The 23,784-nt window shown below is 33.8% G+C and overlaps 1 protein-coding gene across 1 annotated transcript in view; it reads left to right on the top strand.

Annotated features, from left to right (window-relative positions):
* The first annotated feature begins 404 nt into the window (after window positions 1-404).
* Window positions 405-23,784, top strand: part of mspo (M-spondin) — a 150,186-nt gene continuing 126,806 nt past the window's right edge. The window contains exon 1 of the mRNA XM_072528321.1: window positions 405-864. Within this exon, the coding sequence (XP_072384422.1) occupies window positions 405-864 (460 nt within the window). The remainder of the gene's footprint in view (window positions 865-23,784) is intronic.

The raw sequence follows: 23,784 nt of genomic DNA, 5'->3' as shown, positions 1-23,784 counted from the left end.
GAAGAGAACTACTAAACCAGCGGTGCTCAAAGGGTCGATCGCGATCGACCGGTAGATCGCCAAAGTTTTTGAAGTCGATCGCGATTCACGGAGAAAATACGGGAACTGTCCTGACTCACCACACGTTCATGATCGAAATAAATATAATGCTATCTCTTCACCCGAAAGTTGCGATAATGCCGATTTGGCACATCAGCATTCACAGTAAACTGGGAGTAATCTGTATTGACATTGTATTGTTGTTAGTCAAGCATTAATCATTCATTACTAAGTTATTACTAGTAAAACATTTTAGTAATATATTATATACATTAATATTTAAAACTCGATATGAGTGCCGCGAAAAAGAGTAAAACATAAAATATAATTTTAATAATGCGTGGGAAGAAGAATTCCTGTTTACTATGGTAAAAGACAAGTGTGTTTGTGTTGTTTGTCGGTCTTCCGTTGTTTGGCCCAAACGCGGAAATTTAGAACGGCATTATAAAACTTTGCATAAAAAGTATGAAAATGATTTTCCGCAAAACAGTTTGTTTAGAAAACGGAAAGTACAAGACTTGAAAAGTAGTTTGAAGACGGAGCAATCAATGTTCACTAGGCCTGTTAAACAATCAGTAGCTGCAATAATTGCGTCGTTCAAAATTTCTTATATATTGGCACAACATAATAAACCATTTGAAGGTGGAGAGGTAGTGAAGGAAGCATACATTGAGGCTACGAATGTATTATTTGAGGACTTCAAAAATAAAACGGATATTATGTCTGCCACCAGAGAAGTCCAGTTATCACTTCCAACGGTTACTAGACGTATCGAAATCATGGGCAAAGATTTGGAAAGCCAAGTTAAAAGTGATATTATGAAGTGTATGTACTTTTCATTGCAATTTGACTAGTTAACCGATATGATTGATACCGCCCAGTTGTGGATTTTCATTCTGATGGTATTTTCTGACATATTGGCTAAAGAAGAATTGTTAACAATGCTGCCTCTGAAAGAAAAAACTCGCGGAGAAGATATATGCAACGTTTTTATAAATTTTGTGAAACAATACAAGCTACCGATTTACAAACTCATGTGTATTACATTATGCGCATATAACAGCATTATGTCGAGCTAACGATGGCTTTTTATCCTTTTTTTTTTATTTCATTGCATTATTCACACATTTCCTTCCAAAATGAGGTACTGAAAATAATTTCGGATATACACCTTAAATCCAGAGCGACCGATACGAAATTTTGGTCTTTCATATCGTCCGAGAAATATCCGTCTTTGAGACAAGTAGCTCTGCAGCGCACAGCATTCTTTGGATCTACATACTTGTGTGAGTCTGCATTTTCCCAAATGAAGATAGTGAAATCAAAATATCGTAATCGGCTAACTGACGAACGTCTCTCTTCATGCTTGCGTTTGGCCCTAGGTAATTACGTACCATCATATGAAATACTTGTGGTTGATATGCAGTGCCATGCATCAACATCCAAATAAAATTAATATGAAAAACATCACTTTAATTACAACTCTCTGTAGTTACAACTTTTTATCAACTAGAAATGTGCAATAAAGTTTTTTATTTTCAAAATTGTTTTTTTTTACTATGCTTTGTTTTTAAACCAGGAGGACTAAACTAAAGAGACAGATTCACACCCAAGAGAGTCACTAGAAAAGTTAGCAAATACATCTTCTTTTTTGGTTGATCATATCGGCCTTTGACGGTAATCCAAAAATATTATATTATACTAATACGTCGCTAAAGAGTTCTAAAAATAACTGTTTTTTATATAAAAGCAGACTAAAAATCTAAAAATTAAAAGAATAATACAGAAAACATTAAAAATCGCTATAACGATATAATCGATATAACTCAATTAACCTATGAAATGCCATTAGTGTCAAAATTTCACAACAGAGGAGTAAACTAGTCTCAGGTTGGACCAATTACAAAACAAACATTGCGGCGCGGTAAATTTGAATTACTCCTCCTGGTTTAAAAACAGGGTATAGCAGTCGATATTCGGACGCTTGCAGTTTATGTGGTAGATCCCATGTCGTATAATTCTGAGCACCACTGTACTAAACCTAATATAGTATTGTCTGAAGTCTCCTCAGGCGGTAATGTGTTCTTCTTTCTCTTCATCTTTCTCTTTATAAACAATTCTTTCCTGTAATTCTTCTCAGTACTCTCATCTCTGCTTTTTCTAGTTTCTGAGGAATATGTCATTATTGCTTTTACACTGACTTTATAAATTCTTAACTTCATCTCAGTGTTAAAGTTGCTGTCTTGCCATATAGTGTTATTAAGCCATCCTGCCAGTCTATCTGCTTTATGTACTTGTTCTCTCACTTGGGATATGTTCTTATTAATACATTTTATGTTAACTGATTAAGGGGACTTGTTCATAGTCTGACATTTCAGTAAGAGGAAACCTCACACATCCACCTCAAAATAGAACCACCCTAGTCTAAAAGTAAATGATGATAACAACATGAAATTTTATTATAGTTTAAATAATATACATATATTGTAGTTTCCCTCCAAAACTTCCCAATAGATTAAATATTATTATTAATCTTTTTGCTAAAAATGTTAAAAAAAAATGTAAAGGCAAGTATATAATTGCCTTTAGTAACGAATTTTTGAGCAAATGTTTTCAACATTTTTAAATATACATAACGGATAATACACGAGCCACTCTTTATAAATTGCATAAAAACTCTGAAAATCGACATCAAACAATCCAATATTTAAAACACAAACGGATTTATGGACATGCATTCACTTTTTATCGAAAACAGGTCACATTTGTGAAGCTACCGGATTTATTGAAAATATCACAGGCTTTGTGGACCAAAACAACACAGACACATGATATACATTCACTGACAGAAATTTTGAGTATTTTATAGAGACGAAATAGTAATTTTAGTGTTTTGAATATTAACTTTAATAGACAGTTTGCGATTTTTTGGTTTTTGTTGCTATTATCTTTATATTATTTCTAAATCATGAATTGTTTTTAGAGAGAATAAGGTCATTAAATACAGTTTTCTATAAATAAATGTAAAAATTCTCTCTTTTTTTTAATATTAATTCTTTAAATAATCTAAGAATCATAGACAAACCATCCTTTTTAAACTTATTGACTTGAAAGTGTTTAATTCAACTGCATACTTGTATCTCGCTCAATTTGGTTTAAGTATTGTCCAACTTTTGTTTTGTTACTTTAATAATTTTTTGCTAAAGGAGATGATAATGAACACCCAACACCAGACGTGACGACAAGCGAGGAGGACATTGAGGAGGAAGAGGTAAAGAAGCATTAAGGAAATTCAAGAATAGAAAATCACCAGGAGAGGGCAGAATACCGAACAAACTCCTAAAGTACGGAGCACCAGATCTGACCAAACAACTATTAAAACTAATCCAAAAAATAATCCAACAAAACAGAATTTCTGAAGAATGGTGATCAAGCATCCTAATACCTCTCTTCAAAAAGGGAAACCAATCGGACCCGGAAAATTACAAAGGAAATATTTTATTAAACACAACACTAATATTAACTAACAAAGTGGTAACAAATAAACTGAATGAAATTGTAACACTAGAAGAAGAACAACAAGGTTTCAGGTCGGGAAGATTATGCACCGATGCTATATTTATAATGAGGCAAGTGCAACAGAAATCATTAGAATACAACAAACCGGCATATCTATGTTTCGTGAACCTTAAGAAGGCATTTGACCGGGTCAAATTAAAGGACGTTATCCACTTATTGTACGCAAGAGAGATATCTCTAGGCATAATAAAAACGATCGAAAATATTTACCAAAACAACACAATAAAAGTAAAAGAGGAAGAAGAACTAACCGACCCTCTTGAAGTTGGCAATGGGATAAGACAGGGAGATTCTCTGAGTCCTGTATTGTTTAACCTGATTATTGATGAGATAATAAAAAAAGTAAGAACTAAAAAAATATACCAAATGGAAGAAAAACAACTTAAAATAATCTGGTATGCAGATGACACAATATTACTCTCTCAAAGTGAAGACGATTTACAACGTATGGTGCACCAATTTAATATAACCGTCAGATAATTTTACATGTAAATTTTCCCAAAAAGGACAAAATGCATGGTTACAACAGAAAATTTACTAAGATGTAAATTGGAGCTGGAAGGTCAGATAATAGAACAAGTGATGGAGTTGAAATATCTAGGCATCACATTACCTAGCTACGAAAAGCTGGAAACTGAAGTGGAAGATTAAGTGAATAGAGCAAACAGAGCCGCAGGCTGCCTGAATGAAACAATATGGAGAAATAAAAATATCGGGAAAGAAATAAAAGGCAGAAATTACAAAACAGTCTTCAGACCAATAATGCCATACGCGACAGAAACACGACCTGACACAGAGAGGGCAAAAAGGATCTTAGAAACAGCAGAGATGAAAACACTTAGTAAAATTGATAGTAAAAACTAATGTAATATTATATATTACGATCGCAGACTTATATCGAAGTGGTCTAGTCCTGCTGCCGCATTCACTCGAAAAGTGTATCATGTTGTACTCGCCCAAATGCTTTCTCGAAGTCGATGACACAAACATAAACATTATGTCGAAAGTTACACCTTTTTGTAAGAGAACGCTCATACAAAAATAGTGCCTTTTAAATTCCTGGACCATTTATAAATCCAAATTGTTTATTACTCATTCTCGGAAATACTCGGTTTTTATAATTCGTAAAAGTAACTTAAGTGCGTGGCTCATTAAACTCATTAGTCTAAAGTGGCTGCATTTGGTGGGGCTGCTTTTCTTTGGTAATGTTTTGACCAGTGACTCCAACCAATCAGCTGCTATTTTTCCTTCATTGTAAGTTTTATTAAAAAAAGTGGTTAACTAGATAATATTTTCTTCATCAAAAAGTTTAAGCAGGGATTTGATTTGGTCCAGGTGCTTTATTATTTTTGGCTTGCTGTATTGCGATTCTTACTTCTGATTTCAGTATATTGGGACATATGCCTAACTGGTTATCATAAGTAGCGTATGTGTAGCATTTTCTTCAAAAGCATCATCAAAAAGGCCAGCTCAAAAAAACGTGTTTTTAAGTTCGTGAGTATTTATCAATTTTCTACTTCCAGAGATATATTAAAGTTTGTTGTGGAGGTTGAAGCTGACGTATTTTTTGTAAGTTATCTATTTTGCCACATGAGTTCTGGAGCCACATTTTTTTTTCTTGCTTAATTTTTCTTTTTAAAAGTTTGTTGACTTCGCTGTATTTGTTAATATTTCTAACTTTATATTTCCGTTCAACTTCTATCAGATCTAATATTTCCTGTATAATCCACTAATTTTTTGCCAATATTGTAGGTGTTTTAGAGACTCTCTTACTTCTTCTAAAATCGAGTTTTGTGTATCGTACCAACCTTCGTTGGTTCTAGTTTCATTTAATATAATCGTTATTTTGTGTATTTTTCTATTTGTTTGCTGTGATATGTGTTCACCTGTTTAGGGTTTCTGATGGAGTCGAGATATATCTTACTGGGTTTAGTTGGCTTTGTTAATTTCTTTAATTTAATTAGTATTTTGGAACAGAGTAAAAAATTATGATTTGCGCTTATATGAGCGCTGGATTAAGCTTTTATATCTTTAATATTGTTTTAAAATCGGTGGTTTATTAAGATGTAATCTATTTAACATTTTCTTGGCAGAATTTGATTAGATGTTCACTTCTTTGATTTTTCTCTTTCAAGACAAAGTTTCCGGTTATATTTTGAATTGTATTCTGTGTAACTTTACAGTTAAAAAAAATTTATAATATATAACTAGGCAATGATAGTTTAATTTGAATGTATCTGCGAAGTGAAAAGCTAAGGTTTATTTAATTTTAATTGAGGTGCCCACAACGCAACAGTTTGAAAATAACGGTTGAAAACTAGTGGAAAACTAGTTTCAAGTGGATCGTCTCGTGGGTGAATCCCCGTATCGACATAATCGATATCGATAAAATCCAAAGCCGTAAATAATTGATTAAAACTTACAATTTAAAAACCCTAAAGCATTTTTTTCTTTTATTTGTTTATACCAAACAATTAGGCATTAATTTCGGTATTACGGCCTATTCTTTTCTGTCAGTACTCGGGTCATTTTATCCAGCACTTTCGAAAACATGCAGGAAAGCCCTAAGGAAAATATGGGCTATACATTCAAATTATATAACTGGCCCTTCAGGCGTCCGCGTAATACTTTATGATCCGATGAAAGCTCGAAATCTCGATGAATGTGCACGAAGCTCAACCCTCTGCCTTCGTTCGGCCCTTTTATGTTATCGTAATGGATTACATTCCGGCTTGGTTATTATTTGGTTTGTGTATGTACCACTCGCTTTGAATGTTAAACAATTTTTGTGAAAATATTATTACTTTACTGAATCTTATCTGAGTTACGCCGCATTTAGGGGCTTTGTACATTTTCATCGTGATTTGTTTGATATTTTAAAGATAAACCTCAAAGGAAAGGTATCTGTGAAAGATTTTTCCTTAAATGGACAAAAGCTTTTATAAAGATATACAAATTTCATAAAGAAGCAGTATAAAAATATCGTAAACAATAAATTAAAATTAATAAAATATAATCAAATAACAAAAAACATCATAAAAAACTATTAGTTTGTTTATTTTAATAAAAATTATATTTTATGTTATCACGTAGAGATACTCGAAGACAAAAGCGGAAAAGAAGAGTATGTATCCTTGAAGAACAAGAAATAGGTGCAAATAAAACAATGGCAGGAGTATTGCATGCTCTGAAGATCACACAAAATGAAAATATTCTCTTTCAGATAATCGATCAACATTCTCATAATGCTAGAAAATAAAAACGTGGACTTCTTCGTAAATATTTTTAACCCTAATATCATAATACCACGGAGTCACTGGAGACCCCATGCCTAACTTGAAAGTTCTTTTCTCCTCAAATTATTTTACTTAAAATTCTAAAAAAAATTTTACTTTTCCTAATATGTTGTTTTCTATGTTTAGCTAAGCACATTTTTTGTAGCTTGCATAATTTTGTTAAAAACTTAAAAGTCACACGTCATCATTTTGGCATTTTCTATTTCTGTTTTTATTTTGATATATTTCTAATGCTTAAACGTTTCTTGAGAGTGAATAGTTCTGTAACGTATTCGCTGCTAGTAAGGTGCTTCCCCGATTTCTTGTCTTTTGTCTATTTGTATCTGTTGATTTTTATCTTTCTTAAACCAATCGTCTAACATATAGGATTCCCAGTTTTCCTTGTTACTTCTCTTTTTAGTTGATACGATTCTATTTTTCAAATTCATTCTTTCTGACAACAGAATCCCTCCGTTCTGTTTAGATATTCGTAGACCCACGTCTTAACGCTCACCATTAACGCTGACCACTTTTGTCCCTTGATACACCTAAATGGTGCTTTGCATGGTGAACGTAATTAGATCTGAAAATCTCCGTTTAATATAAATTCCAATAAAAAACATCTCCTTAAGTTAATTTTTAGTTATTAACAGTAGTATCCAACTGCTGGGTCTTCTTTCTTCCCATTCAGGTTTAATTTTCGTTACAAGCCTAAGAACTATCTTTGAACCGGTCAAAAAATGGTATATGGACATCTAGGTATATCTCTGAATCTTAACAACTGTTCAAGGAAGCAACTATCTCAAAATTTGTGTTAGAGACCAAGGACTTGAATGAATGACCACAGATTGCTATGACGAACCATATATAATACGACGCAGGAACGATGACCAAAAAGTTATTACCAAAAAGATCGAAAAATGAAGTTATAGCAGATGCACAAAACTTGATGAATGTAAGAGAGGCGCGCCAGCCTATGTCGGAGGAAGAAATTGCGGCAGACGAAGGCTCAATTTAGGCTAGAGCGCCACTGGAAGAAGGAAGAAAACCATCTTTGTTTTGATCCGAGAAAAAAAATTAAATGAATGACAGTAGACCAGTTTTTCGTCCTCACATTTTTCGTTCTTATAATCTATTATAATATTTATGTAAACGTTTGTAAATTTTCCGTTATATTAATAATATTATTAACATTTTTTATTTATCTTGAACTGCTAATCTACAAAATGTGTCTTCCAAAAGCAATGAGTTTTTTTAAGCGTTAAGATAATGATATTTTAATATAAAACTTTTTTTTACAAATGTCATAGACGTTTCATACAATTTCCTACTCTTTTCAATTTACTGGAGGACAATTTCAAGGTAAAATGGGTCCCGGTTGCATTCGATGTTTGATCAGATTTATTCTCGTTACAAGGAAATGCATTTTAGTTATATCACAGAGATAAAATCTTATACCTTCGTATATTCGAACATCTTTTGTCATACAAATATTGAGTTTTCAAATTTCGTTCATGTTTAAACATTCTGATGCTGGCCCAAAGCTTTTGTGTAAATATTTTTACATGTTTAACTTAACAAGCAAGATAGGAATGTCTATAAAATGATTTAAGATCGTAACGGTGTACTGAGTGTTTTAAACAGTAGCAAACTTTGTTTCGATAGATCGACATTATAGAAAGTACAGACACTTGTTTATTATTTTTTTATTAACAATTCATAAACCACATTTGTCTACTTATAGCAATTGGAGTCGACTAATTTCAATAGTTTTAATGCGGTTTTCTCTCTATTTGGTGATTCGACAAATTTTGGTGACAATTTTTTCTTCTTATTGTTGTTGATTTAACACTTCCGATTTTATGTAGGTCAAATTCAAAAGAGGAAAGGAGGCGAATTAAAATTAATGCCAAGAGTAGTTTTATTTTACACATGCTATTAAGATTCATACACAGCAAAATTCATACACACCAAACTAAAATTAGACATAAGCAATTGGGCTCCCGTAACGAAGTATAATTTTATTTAAAGTTCTTATTCAAGGATGATTCGATATTAATCAGGACCTTTATGCCTGTTTCATCAACACGAACAGAAAAGAATTCAAGGTAACTACAAACCAATGCAGAAGTCCGAATGGTGACCTATTAAAAACACGGAAAGAAGTATTAAACCGATGGATCGAATACTTTAAACGAGCACTTAATATAGAGAAGAAAGGAAGAAAAGCTGGAAAATAGAAGGGATGAGGTAAGAGGAACAGATGACATGGAAAACGAAATCATCCACGACTCTTGTAGTTTATTGAACAAGGTTCGTTGATAACATAAATGAAGACATGAGAAATATGAAAATACGTGCTTGGCAGAGGAAGATGATGGATATGGACGACTGGTGAGAAATTATTGAGGAGGCTAGGACCTATATAGAGTCGTAAAGCCAGTATTATAATGATTTGTACCTAAATCATAGACGACAACAAAACCGTCGATAGAGTTAAATATGAAAAACTAATGGAAATTCTCAAAACCATGGTTAAACGAGATATAGAAATAATATCAAACCTTTATTACAATTAGTTAGTAACATTAACAATTGGGTGGGAAATAGGCTAAAAAGTCAAAATGATGAGGGACGTACATTGTCACCGGTATTATTTAATACTTACACTGAGGAAAGAATAGAGAAGCTATTGAATCAGAATCAGCAGAGATATAAGTAGATGAGATCTTAATTAACAATATTAGATATGCTAATAATACTATAGTAATAGCAGATAATTTAAAAAAATCTAGAAAGAAGAAAAGAAATTATTAAAAAGAGGGAGAAAATATTAAAATGCAGTGAAGAATATGATCCCTCTCTCAAAGAACAGATATTTGACATTACCCTTAAAAATATAATTAACCACATTGTCCTGTATTACGGAATCAAATCGTAAATGCTTAATCCAGAGGCGATCTTCTTCTTCAAGTGCCATCTCCGCGGTGGAGGTCGGCAATCATCATAGCTATTTGGACTTTTGAGACGGCTGCTATGAAAAGTTCATTTGATGTACATCCGTACCACTCTCTCAGGTTGCGCAGCCATGACATTCTACGCCTCCCTATGCTTCTCTATGCTATCTGCCAGAGGCGATAAGAGGACTTAATTGTGGACATATAGAAAGATTCTGAAGATCCCATGGATGGATGACATTACGAACGTTAAAGTGTTAAGAAGATCACTAAAAAAAATGAAGTGAAAATGACAATTAAACAAATAAAACTGGAGTATATAGGATATATAATGCGTGGAGAAAAATGCGGTATCTCATAGCTCTTAATCCAAGTCAAAATATACACAAGAATGTCCGAAAAAGGCGAATATCTTGGCTGAAAAATCTAAGAGAATGTTATGGTTGCAGCATAAAGTATTTCTTTAAAGCAGTTGTTTTGAAATTTAGAGTGGTGTTGATGTTTTTGTCAACCTTTGTAACGGAGAATTCTCTTAAATATGAAGAATTATTTAATTTAAGTAAAAACTTAAGTGAAAAAACCTAACTTTAAGAGTATAATTTTGGAGAGTAGAGATTATCCTTCTTTAGGTGCCGTCTTCTTAGCGAAGATTGGCGATGACCTCTGCAAAGTCTTCCCTATTTTGGGCTTTCCTTATTAAACTTTGAAAGTCTAATCCTGTCCAATCTTTGATGTTGCGCAGCCAGGTCATTTGTCGTCTACCCGGGCCGCGTCTGCCTTCTATTTTCCCATCTATAATAAGCTGAAGGAATTTATACCTGTCGTGTCTAAATATGTGCCCAAGATAAGACGTTTTGCGCTTCTTGACAATTTCTGTGAGTTCACGTTCTCTTTTTATACGCCTTAAAACTTCTTCATTTCTAACGCGGTCAGTCCATGGAATTTTCAGCATACGACGAAATACCCACATCTCAAAGCTCTCTAAACGTCGCAACGAGCTGACTGTTAATGTTCAAGCTTCCAAGTCGTGTAATAGTACACTATATACATAACACTTTATCATGCGGTATCGTAGAAACAAATCAAGATTACGGGTAGATCTCGATTACGAGATTATGAAATGTTCTAAAATACCAATTTTTAACAGATTAATTATCATAAAAATAAACATGTTAAAAATCGTACAATTTAATTTCATCGTTTATTTTTTTATTCGTTTGTATTTTTTAGTTGTAAAATTCAAGGCTCAAACGTGTAAATTGACTATACAATGTTAAAGTTAGGTTAAGAATATAAATTTTTCGAAACTTTAACGTTTTAACACGTTCGCTACCAAACGACTCATATATAAGCCACATTGATTTTTCGCATAGGCCAGTGTCTTACCCTTGGGCCTTGGATCGTACAGCACATATCGGCAAGTTAAATAGCTACGGTCGAACTCATGTCCGAAAGGTGTGACCCATACCTGGGACGCTTAGTCTATGGGTAGCGGCTACTGTTCGCTGGAAATTTAGCGAAAACACGTGCTATTTTTTAAACCTATTGTGCTCTGTTTTCCATTGGTTTTTAAATTATGTAAGTGACTTTTATGTATTTTGTAAGATATTGTACTACAATGCAAATAATAATACAAAAATAGTAAAATGTTTTTATTGAATTAAGTATGTCTTATTCTTCAGTTGAATTATAAGCAACGGCAATTACAGTTTTAGAAGAAGTTCATTTTGAGTGAGAATCTATGAGTTTAGCGATTACCAGACTGTCTTTAGATAGTGTTTCATTTAACAGGTCTACATTGTTAATGTTAGTAGAGTGAGATAAGATTTAATTTCGATGTAGACGAAGAAGCGTTTGATTTTTATTGGTGGATTGGTTTATTTTAGTTGGTTCGCTATTGTTTTCTGGTGTTATGGTCGGTGTAATTTTATGTTGGGACAATTACTAGCATTATGTCCATTTATGTTACAGTTTTAGTATTTATGGCTTGTATGCTAAAGATCTCTTGAACAGAGCACAAGACCAAAAATGAGGTTCTAAAAAGGATGGGGACAGAGAGAGATTTTTTAAACATTGTTCAAACAGAAAACCAAGTTTTCTAGGACATATTTCTCTCTCTGTAATAGCGCTACAGAGCCTATGTCTCTCAGGTACTCACGTCTAGCAAATTTTGCGAGTCCGCTGCCACTTCATGTTCCCACCTTTTCCGTGATCTTTTTTTTGCATTTTACTACTTAGGGCTCTTTTTGGCAATAGTTTGGTCTCCATTCTCACTACATGACCAGCCCATCGAAGTCTCTGAAGTTTAATATACAATTATGAGATCGACGCCTCTTTCAATAGTTGGTAGAGTTCATGGTTGTACCTGGATCTCCATACTCCGTTTTCGTTAATAGGTCCAAATATCTTCCTTAGGACTTTTCTTTCGAAGACTTCCAGCTTTCGTTTTGTGTCTTCTGCATTCACCCATGTCTCGCATCCATAACATACTATTGGTCTAATAATAGTTTTGTAGACTCTGGTTTTTGATTTCCATTGTTTTGGAGCGGAACACATGGGCGAGTGAAAAGTAAGGTTTGTTTCCTTTAACTATTTTTCTTTGAATTTCTGTTTCTTGTGTTTCATTCGTATTTAATGCAACTCCCAGATATGTAAAACTTTGTACAGTCTTAATATCATCCTAATAATTCAACTGTGCATCTTCTGCCTCTCCTAGCTCTGGCCTGTGTTAGCTTTTTTGTCCTTTGACTATTTGTTTTTAGTCCAATCTTTTCTACCTCTGTTTTAATTGTGAATATATTTCTGCCGCCTCTTCTGTTCTACTATACATAATGCTAATGTCATCGGCGTAGGCGGCAATCTATAGATCTATTTGTTAGGAGATTACCTCTTCTTATATTCAGCTGTCTTATTTCATATTCGAGAGTCAGGTTTAATAGTGTCGGTGCCAGCCCGTTTTCTTGCTTTAATCCTGTGAGTATTGAAAAGTTTTCAGTGAGCTAATTTTGTACTCTGACAGTGTTGCTGTTGACGAGTCCATTGTGGCTTTTACTGGTCGGATGTATTTTTGGGGGATGTTAGAACTATGCAATATTTAACTTTTGTCTATAAATTTTGTCGTAGGCCTCTATGAATATGTTATGGAAGTCAACGATGTATTCGTAACGATTCGTTGATTCGTACAAAAAACCTTGTACGCTCTGCACAAGAAGGTTTTGCCGCAATAATTGTCTCAGTTGCTAGGGATCTTTTCATTATTCCAAATTTTGTTTATAAACATATGCATTCGTCCGGCTAGATGTTTGCCACCTATTTTATATAGCTCAGAGAGGACGTTGTCATTACCTGGAGCCTTGTTATTCTTTTGTGTTCGTATTTCTTGTGTTACTTCTTCCATCAACGGGGGTTCTATATTTTTGGTGTCTACCCCAATATGATTCGTATGCTCTCCATTGCCTTGCGTCCCTAGAAGAGTTTGGAAATAAGTTTTCCATAGTGATTTTATTTCGTTTGGATCACTAGTTATTTGCTCTTCTTAATTTCTACATAGATTTGTTCGGGGTTTGTATTTTTCTCTTAAATCACTAATTATTTGCCCTTCTTAATTACTACATAGATTTGTTCGGGGTTTGTATTCTTCTCCTAAACTGCGTGGATATCTGTATGCTTCCTTATATTGTTGCTTTGGAGATTTTCATTAATTTTCTGTATATTATCGTTTTCGAATTTTTTTTCTCTATTCGGCATCTTTTATCGGCCCTCCGTCTTGCATTTTCGTAGTTTGTTCTTCTTTCCATACATTTCTTGTGTTTTCCTTTTCGTTTTTGTAAGACCTTTTACATTGGTCATTGAACTATTTTCTCTTTTTTGTTTGTAATTTTTATTTCTGATCCTTCTTGCTGCGTCAATTACTTTTATTTTAATTTCTTCCCATATTTACAGAGAAAAATACAACTTTCTATGACTCATAGTCGAAGGGAAAGGGGAAAGAATAAATAGTCTAAAAAGAAGAAAATGCTTGTAGCTGAAGAATGTAAGAGACTGGAAATGCATGGACACCTATTCAGGTTAGAACAGGTTAAAACAAGAGCAATTTTCTGTAACTATCGCCAATCTTCAGTAATGGTGAAGGTGCTTTAAGAAGGAGAATCCTTTTATGCTTCTTATTTTCTTTATCTTGTATAGGGTCTTATGAGCTGCTATTTCAATACATGTTCTTAAATATTTCCATTTATCAATAACACTTGGTTTCGGATATTGTAGTTTCAGATCAACCAGATAAAAATGTAACCGATTGAATTAGTGAAACTCTGGCAAAACAGAACTGTTGTCTAAATCAGTAATTTACCGTATTGTCTATAGTTACGGATTTATCTGAATTGGAACAACAAAACTTCATATATACTACATTCGTTTATTCCCATTCAGTATGCAGCCAAGTTGATAAATTTTGTTCCTAGTACAACTTGGATATCCGTGTGTTTTATATTCAACTTTTTTTCTGATTTATTCCATACTTGAACAATTTTGAATTCTCCTGTAAGTAAAAATAACATTTTCTTTAAAATTATATGTCGAGTTTTTTGTTGTTGTGACTTTTCATTAATTAATATTGTTATTAATACGAAAGTAATTTAATTTTAGTATTAGAGACTCGGGATATGCTTTGTGTTCCAATCAAATAAAGACGAATAAAAGAAATTAAATATTTTCCACTTCAATTATTAGTTAATATCGAGTGAAAACAACCCTTTGTGATTTAATTAATTATACTCGGATTTATATTCAAGTTAATTAAAGTGTTGAAAGTGATTCCACTGAAAATTCTAACAAATGCTTTTTTCATCGCGACGACATGATGAGAAGAGTGAAAAAACTTTGCGCTGACTTTAGAATTTGTTGTAATTAAAACTTTTAAAAATGTTAAATGTTTTTAATTGCATTCGAGATTTAATGACGGACCTTTTCGTTTTTTTTTTTCTTTTCTTTTATCTTTCAAACGATTTTGCCTCGCTGCCGAGTTCAGAATTATGATGGACTGTGAGAAGGAGCAGGTTTGTGCTAGTAAAAATCGAGTTAAATACATGGTACACAGTACTCTAGTTTAATTTTCTATATATAATTTTTATACTCTGAGCGACTTATCTCTAAAACATGCGTTTTAAACGTGTTAAATCCTATCTTATGCGCCTACGAATAGTGACTTAATAATTTAATTTTGATAGACGAAACAGAAAGACATCAATTTATTATTAAGATTTCTAAATTATTGCCACATTGTAAGAGATGCCAAACACATGGGCATACTTGAAAATTCTGTGCCAGAGAATCAAGATGTGTTAAATGCGCAAAAGGGCATTTAACTAAAGATTGTGAAAAGATAAAAACGCAGAACCAAAATGCATTGTCGCAAAAGAGATGTAGAAAATAAAAAACAGCAATACAAAAAAGGTCATCTACCAAATCCTTGAAAAAGAATAGCAACTAAAAATTTATAAAATGCTACTGATTTTACACAAGCAGGGAGTACTACTGTAAGTAAGAAATATAGCGTGTATGTAAGTATAAATTATAAAATAATATTAAAAATCAACAATGCAAATCTACAAATGGAAAAGTAGAATGAGAAAAAATCATATTTGACTCTACAGATCATACTAGATGAACTAAAAAGGTTAAATAAAAAATGGAATGGAATCTCAATGGGTTACTACGACATGAACAAGAGTTACAGGCGATCCTTAATATCGTGAAAGTTGACATCTGCCTCATATCTAAGACACATTTTACAAATCAATCATACATAAAATTTAAAGGATATAAAGTTTACCACACAATGCACCTTGATAATGCAGCCAAAGGAGGAAGTACAATCGTACTTAGAAATAATATACTTTATCACGAAGAGTTAGAGTATGAAAATGCACATCTACAAGAGATTACGGTATAAGAATTAAAAACTATAATCTAGAGTTCAAAAGAATTGTCTGGCAATGAAAATAGTACTCCTACAAACACAAATAGATTAGAACACAGATAAGAAGACACAACAGTGGATGGCCCACGAGATTCTACAGTCGATAAATCAATAAAGGTAATAGAAACCAAAAAACGAATATAGATCAGGGAGTTAAATAAAACTAATCCGAAAAAAGTGTAGAGAAGCGAAAGAGCCGTGACTGGCAGAAATATATTGTGAAATTGCAGAAAAAAATACTGTTTACACAATATGCAAAAAACTGCAGTTCTTTTTGCCAGAACGGAATAGTTGAAGATAATGCCACTAAATCATTCTAGTAGTTGAACTAGAAATAACTCCCTGAAAAAAATACGTTACGAACTTATTTAATGACGAAAGGCCGGGGACTCCCACATGCCAATAACATTAGTGAGAAGAGTTCTATCATCACTAAAGAAGAGGACATGCCGTTTTAATACAGAAAGATGGCAAAATCGTAATACCCGATAAGGTATATGCCGAAATTCTGAGACTCTTAATCTACAAAGATAGTTTGGCGATAATCCTTTTAACAGATTTGCTTAACGCCACCTACAGAACTGAAAAAATTCCCTTTTAACTTTTCATGCCAACTTTTATCACCTCGTCCAAAAAAGCTAGGCGCCTGAATGTGATAACTTTGTTTACCGCATGATAAACTTGGTGTCTCATCTATTAAAAATGTTCTTGAAGGTTATACATACCCGTATGTACAATAAATGCCAACAGCAAGTCTACGACACCCACTTCTGCTTTAGAAGCGGTTTGGGAACTCGAGAGACTCTGTTTTCGTACTTACACAGATGGCACGGAACATGAACGTGAAAATATATGCCTTCTTCATAGACTATTGTAAAGCTTTTGCCTGGGTTCAGCACCGGAAACTAGTAGAAATACTCAGAGCAATGGGTGTAGGTGAGGCTGACTTAAGAATCAAAACGAAATTCTGTTAGGATTAAGTAGCTTATATAAGGGTGAAATGTAACACATCGGAGGGATAGGAAATGGGGAACATCAGGGATGTAGACTATCCCCTCTATTTTTAAATTTGTATTTGAAAAACATCTTAGCCGAAGCTTTTACATATTTTAGCACGGGAGTCAAAATCAACGGCAAAAGAATTAATAATATAATTGTCTAAACTTCACTATTTGAAAAATAAAATTGTAGAATGCAGCTAGCGTTACGGCTTATATATAAATATTATAAGAGCAAATTAATCATTTTCTCTAAAATGCAACACAAGTAGTCTTACGTATACACCACACTATCGTTGAACAAGTGACGTCCTTTAGACACCTGGATGTGCTATTGGGGAGCAAATCCGATTTGAAGAAAGAAATTTTGTCAATAATTGGATAGACTAGAGAGAAGTTTACTGTCATAAAAAACTTATTTATCAGACGTGACCTATACCTATGATTGAGGATCCGTATGCTGCGTTCTAATCCTTCTCTATGGCTACCAGAACTGGATATATATGACAAAGTTCTTAACAGAATGCGGAAGAACAAGTAGATGATACCAACGATTAAAGAGCGTAAGCTAATGCACATCGGACACCTATTACGAGGGGATAGATCGAAAATACTAACACAAGAATATACACAAGGTAACCTGGACCTCCCCTGATTTAAGAACAACTAGTCAGATTGATCACATCTTAATAGATTCAAGACACGGATCGGACATAATAAACTGCAGAAGTTATAGAGGCGCAAACATAGACTCAGACCATTGTTTAGTGATCTCAACACTAAGGGCTAGAATTTCAAACTCCAACAAAGAAAAAGAAATAAATAGAAAGAAATGGAATGTACAGAAGCTGAGAGATGCAACTGTTGCAAAACAGTACTGGGAAAATGTTACCAATAGGTTAAGAAATCAAAGTCTAGGCGAAGAAGACCAGAGAGATATAGACTCATTCTGGAACAGGATAAGGGAAGATATTGAGTCAGCAGCACAAGATGAAATAGGAACAGAAACTTGTACCCGAAAAAATCACTGGTTTGACGATGAATGCAAAGACGCAACACAGAAAAAAACTGAAGCCTATGCAAAAATGCTTACCCGCCGAACTAGAACAAGTATAGAGAATTACCAGACAAAGAGAAAAGAAGAAAAGAAAATACACAGAATGAAGAAACGAAACCACTTAAAAAAGGAACTTCAATACATAGAAAACCTCAACAGAGAGAAAGAATTCAGAACATTCTATAAGAAAGTTACCATCAACAGAAAAGAATTTAAGGCAAACACAAATCAATGTAGAAGTTTAAATGGCGATCTCTTAACAACAAGAACAGACGTACTAAACCGATGGACGGAATATTTTAACCAGATACTTAATATAGAGGAAGAAGAAAACCCGGAAGACGAAAGCTGCGAGGTAAGCGGAGCAGACGAGAGGGAGGAGGATCCACCAACAATCCTGGAAGTTAAAGACGCTGTAAACAAACTAGCCAGAAACAAATCACCCGGAATAGATAATCTCCCAGCGGAATTATATAAAGAAGGTGGCCACGATATCATAATAGCGCTAGAGCAGCTTATAAAAGAAATATGGATACAGAAGTCCCTTCCCAATGATTGGAATATTGGAATACTTTGCACCATACACAAAAAGGGAGATATCTTTGAATGCTCTAACCATCGAGGAATTACGCTCCTAAATGCAGCGTATAAAATATTCTCCAATATACTATGCCATCGTATGGCACCATATGCAGAGCGAATAATAGGACAATACCAGGCTGGTTTCAAAGGTGGTAAATCAACAATTCATCAGATTTCAACCCTAAGACAAATTCTAGAGAAAACACTGGAATACGGTGTAGACACGCACCACATATTTATAGACTACAAGGCAGCCTACGACTCTGTAAATAGAAGAGAATTGTTTAGAGCAATGATAGACCTAGGAGTACCAAATCAGTTGGTAAGTTTAACCAAACTAACCCTTGAAAAAGTTGAATGCAAAGTACGAATCCAGGGGAAACTCTGAATCTTTTAAAACAAATAACGGGCTACGTCAGGGAGACCCACTCTCCTGTATACTATTCAATCTAGCTCTGGAAAAAGTAATACGTACGTCACAAATCAGAACTACCGGTTCAATATATAACAAATCTGTGCAAATTTTAGCATATGCTGATGATATCAATATTGTTGGGAGAACGGAAAACGCAGCACGAGGAGGCGTACGTAGCATTAAAGGAAGCGGCTACAAAAATGGGTTTAATAATAAACACCAATAAAACAAAATACATGAAAATAGGTACGCAACCACAAACACTACGGCCACTTGTTATAGAAAATGACGTTATCGAAGCAGTTAACGAATTTGTAAATCTACAGTTATATCAAGAAATACAAAAGTAAAACTCTACAAAACAATAATACGCCCAGTCCTAACATATGGTTCAGAAACCTGGACTTTAACAAAAAGCAATGAAAGCATGTTAGGATGTTTCGAAAAAAAAATACTAAGGCGCATCTATGGAGCGGTAAATGAAAACGGTGTCTGAAGAAGACGATACAACTTCGAACTCTATGGGATATACCAGGAACCAGATATCGTAAAACACATAAAGATAGGACGTCTGAGGTGGGTAGGCCATGTAATGCGGATGGAGCAAACTGACCCAGCTAGAAAAACGCTCCTTGATAGACCTATTGGTCAAAGAAGAAGAGGAAGACCCAGAACAAGATTCCTAGATAACATCGATAAAGACATGAGAAATATGGAAATACGTGCTTGGCGGAGGAAGGCGATGGATAGGGACGACTGGAGAAAAATTCTTGGGGAGGCTAGGACCCACACAGGGTTGTAAAGTCAAAATGATGATGATGATCAAAAATACTTGGGCTAATCATCAAAACCAAAGTTAAGAAGAAAAGAGTTCTATATCTACGCTGATGGCTCGGCAAAGTATCATTCGAAATCATCAGAGCCGCAATTTTACGTTTAACTATTACCCATAGGATCGTCTACGAAGAAAGATGGAGCGATCAGAAGAAGAAATATAAAAAAAAAGTGGTTTATACCTATATATTTAAAAAACCATAAATATTTTCATTGCTGGAACTGCATCTAATTGGTAATTCTGCTTTTAATTTGTTTACTTATAAAAAATTTTCTGTACATAAACTTGGTTCAAAAAATATTTGCTCTCAAAAATTATCCGTAATGCATGGAGTATCTCTAAAAAATTTCATACAGATCTGGACGTCGCGAGTAGTACAGCTTTCTGTATGGCCTTATAAAGATGTTCATTTAGACCCATCTGTTTTATGTTCTCTAAAATGTTTTTGGAAATAACACCAGTAGTAGATAGAATAATAGATACTGTCTGGGTACTTTTCATTCTCCATTGTCTCCTAATTTGTATTTCTAGATCTCTGTACTTGGCTATCTTTTCGTTGTATTTGATCCATTAATTATTGGTGTTTGGTATCGCCACATCAATAAGTGTTGTTTGCCTAGTAAGTTTATTAACTAGTATGAGATCTGGTCTTTTATGTGCCACTGGTCTGTGGTTTGTGAGCACAGTGCGGTCCCAGTATAGCTTGTAGTTGTCATTTTCAAGCTTTCTGTCAGGGACGTATTGATAATAAGGAAGATGGTCGGTTTGGAGAAGTCCCAGTTTGTCAGCTAGTTCTTGCTGGATAATCTTTCCTACTAAGTCATGGCGTTCTTTATAATCAGTACCAATAAATGCCTGGCAGCCAACGGTAAGATGTTGGATGGTAAGCCCAAGAAACCATAAATGAATGTTTTCATATCGGCATTTGTTATTTTGGACTTTTTAGGTAATTTTTCAGGTAATTTTTAGTTGGAATAACCTGATCCTGAATTGCAAGTAGGAAACCCTCAGTCTCGCGAAACATATTTCCTGATGTCAACCAATAGTTCGACGCTGTATTGTCGACATATTCTTGGCTGATCTTATTGAGATGTCGACTATGAAGAGGTTTACTCATCCAGGTGCGCATTTTTTCTTGCTTAGTCAGGTGGTTTATGAGCATTTCTTGTTCCCTCAGTTTATTCGGCATTGTATCATCTACTGCGCAAATTGCTCGATGTACAGTAGATGTCTCAGCCTGTACCTGAAAAATTACAGTTAAAAATACAGTTCTTAAATTAGAAACCTGTTTATCCAGTTTCCCACCTATGTCCATAATTCCTCTTCCCCCTTGATACCGCGGTAATTTTGTTCTCTCTACTGTACTGCGTGGATGGTGTTTTTTATGTTTACTTTATTGTTTTTATTATTATTGTTTGTATTGTATTATTGTATTGTATTTTAAGGGGACTTTAGTGGTTACTATATTATTATTTCCGAGAAACACAACTTTATAGATCAATGTAGGAATAATATTGGTATATAATACAAATATTGGGCCTATCCAATTTCCCTACATTGGTCCAATAATAAATGAGGACTTTTGGATATAATGGGCCTATAACGAAAATTTATATTGACCCATCAAACTAGAACGATATATTGTTATATTGATTAAATATTGGCATAACATTTCATTTGAAAAGTCACCAATAATGTATTTATATGATTTTATTTTGGTTGTATATACTCTTCAATAATTCGACTCTGAACATAGTAGCTAATACGTGTTTTAAATCGAGCTCTCATAATTAATTTAAAAACTAGTGAAATACTAAAAATATTTTCGTTAATTAGTGATCCAGCGGTGAAATAACAAAAATAAACACAACAGAGATAGTAAGTTACTTTAAACATAACAGTTTTTACTATTATCAAATATTATTTTGGATAACCTACAAAATCTAGGACAGGTATTTATACCAAACCTGTTCCACTACAGACTAAGAAGGTTGTTTGCCAGGACCGTACTCCAGTTACAAATGATAATTAAAAATGGATAGTTCTATTCAATCTGAAATTCCTACAACTAACAATACACCAAACAGCTCCTCATCATATCAATTTAATGGATCACCTACATATTCTTCCGTAACCAATCAAACACCACAATTCAATATATTTCCATCAAGAAAACAAGCAATTATTTTTGATTCAATTGAAAATACCAAACTAGATGATTACTTGTCCGCTTTGAGTCATCTGATACAACCAACCGAGATATCCTTTTGTTCAAAATTATCAAATAATAGAGTATGTATTTATTTAGCAAACGAAAAACTAGCTGAGGATTTCATAAATAGAAATGAAAAAATTCAAATAAACCATCAACTCCCACAAGCTCGTAGACTAATTAGCCCCAGTCAGCGATTAGTATTGTCCAATGTCTGTCCCTCAATCCCACACTCAGTCCTAATATCCGCATTAAAATCACATGGATTAAATCTTCTGTCACCTATAACATTCCTAAGAATAGGCACATCAACACCACAATTCCAACATATTTTGAGTTTCAGACGCCAAACATACATATCTCCACTAAATAACCAGCCCTTACCTGATTCTTTTCTTATCACATATGAGGAAACGACATACAGAATTTTCCTTTCATTAGATAACCAAGCTTGTCAAACATGTAAACAAACCAACCACTTAACAAAAAATTGTCCAATGTCTACTGCGATTACAACAGATAATTCAACACCAAATAATCCAGTTCCAAATATAAACCCAATTGAAAATACAACTAATCTATCAACTCAAAAAACCCAGACAAACACTAAACAACAACAATCAAAAGAAGAAAGCACACAACAAGAAACCCAACCACAAAATAACCAACAAGAAAAACCACACATGCAGCTAACCAAAGAAGATTCAGAAACAACAAATTACCCAAAAATAGATATAGAAAATAAGGCAACGCATATAAACACAGGGAAAGCACAAAACAAACGCACAATCTCCCAAGTCTCTCCACCAGCTACTACTTCTACAGAGGAACCTACTTTTATTACACCAAAAAATAAAGAGAAGAAAGTAAAATCAGATCAAAATGTCAAACCACAAAAAACACTAGAAAAAATGCTAAGATACTGTAAACCTTTATTTGAGAACCCAAATTCCAACTACCCTATAACTTACGAACAGTTATTAGACTTTTTTGAAAACTGTGAGAACTCACCAGACCCGTTAAGTGTCACCAAAATGTATACAGAAGAAACAGCAGAGGTCACAGATCTATTAACTAATATATACCCTTACCTAAAGGACCGAAAAATTAAAGTCAAATGCACTCGAATAAAAAATAAAATATTAAAGCAAATCAACTTAGACTTTCAAACAGACTTAGAAAGCGACGCATCAATAGAAAATTAATAACACATCATTTTCAACTCTCTAATTCAATGGAACATAAATGGGTATTACACCCATTTAGAAATGTTAAAATTACTAATTTTAAAACATAAACCTAGTCTAATATGTTTACAAGAAACCCACTTCAAAAATAACAAAGCTCATGACTTGAAGAATTTCAATTGTTTTTTTAGAAATCGAGAAAATTCGAAAATTGCAAGCGGAGGGGTAGCAATCTACATAAAAGATAGCTTTGACGCTAAACTGATAAAACTCACAACAACTATTGAAGCAATTGGAATTAGAGTCACAGACACAATTTCTTTTTCAATTTGCAATATTTACATTCCCCCCAATAAAGAACCCGATTCAAAAGAAATTTCAAACTTATTAAATCAACTACCTGCTCCAAGGATAATAATTGGAGATTTCAATGCACATAATCCGTTATGGGGTTCAGCAAAACTAACATCTCTAGGTCGACAAATAGAAAAAATAATAGAAGAAGTCAACCTAAATATTCTTAACGACGGACAACATACGCGCTTTGACACAAGAACAGGTGAAGGCTCTTGTATAGATCTATGTATTTGCGAACCATCAATTACACATACTCTTACGTGGGATGTGTTACCAGATCTATATGATAGTGATCACTACCCTATCATAATAAG

Source organism: Diabrotica undecimpunctata, chromosome 4 (assembly GCF_040954645.1).
Source record: "Diabrotica undecimpunctata isolate CICGRU chromosome 4, icDiaUnde3, whole genome shotgun sequence".
NCBI lineage: Eukaryota > Metazoa > Arthropoda > Insecta > Coleoptera > Chrysomelidae > Diabrotica > Diabrotica undecimpunctata.
Note: the sequence above shows the minus strand (reverse complement) of the source record. Positions and strands in the feature narration are given on the sequence as shown.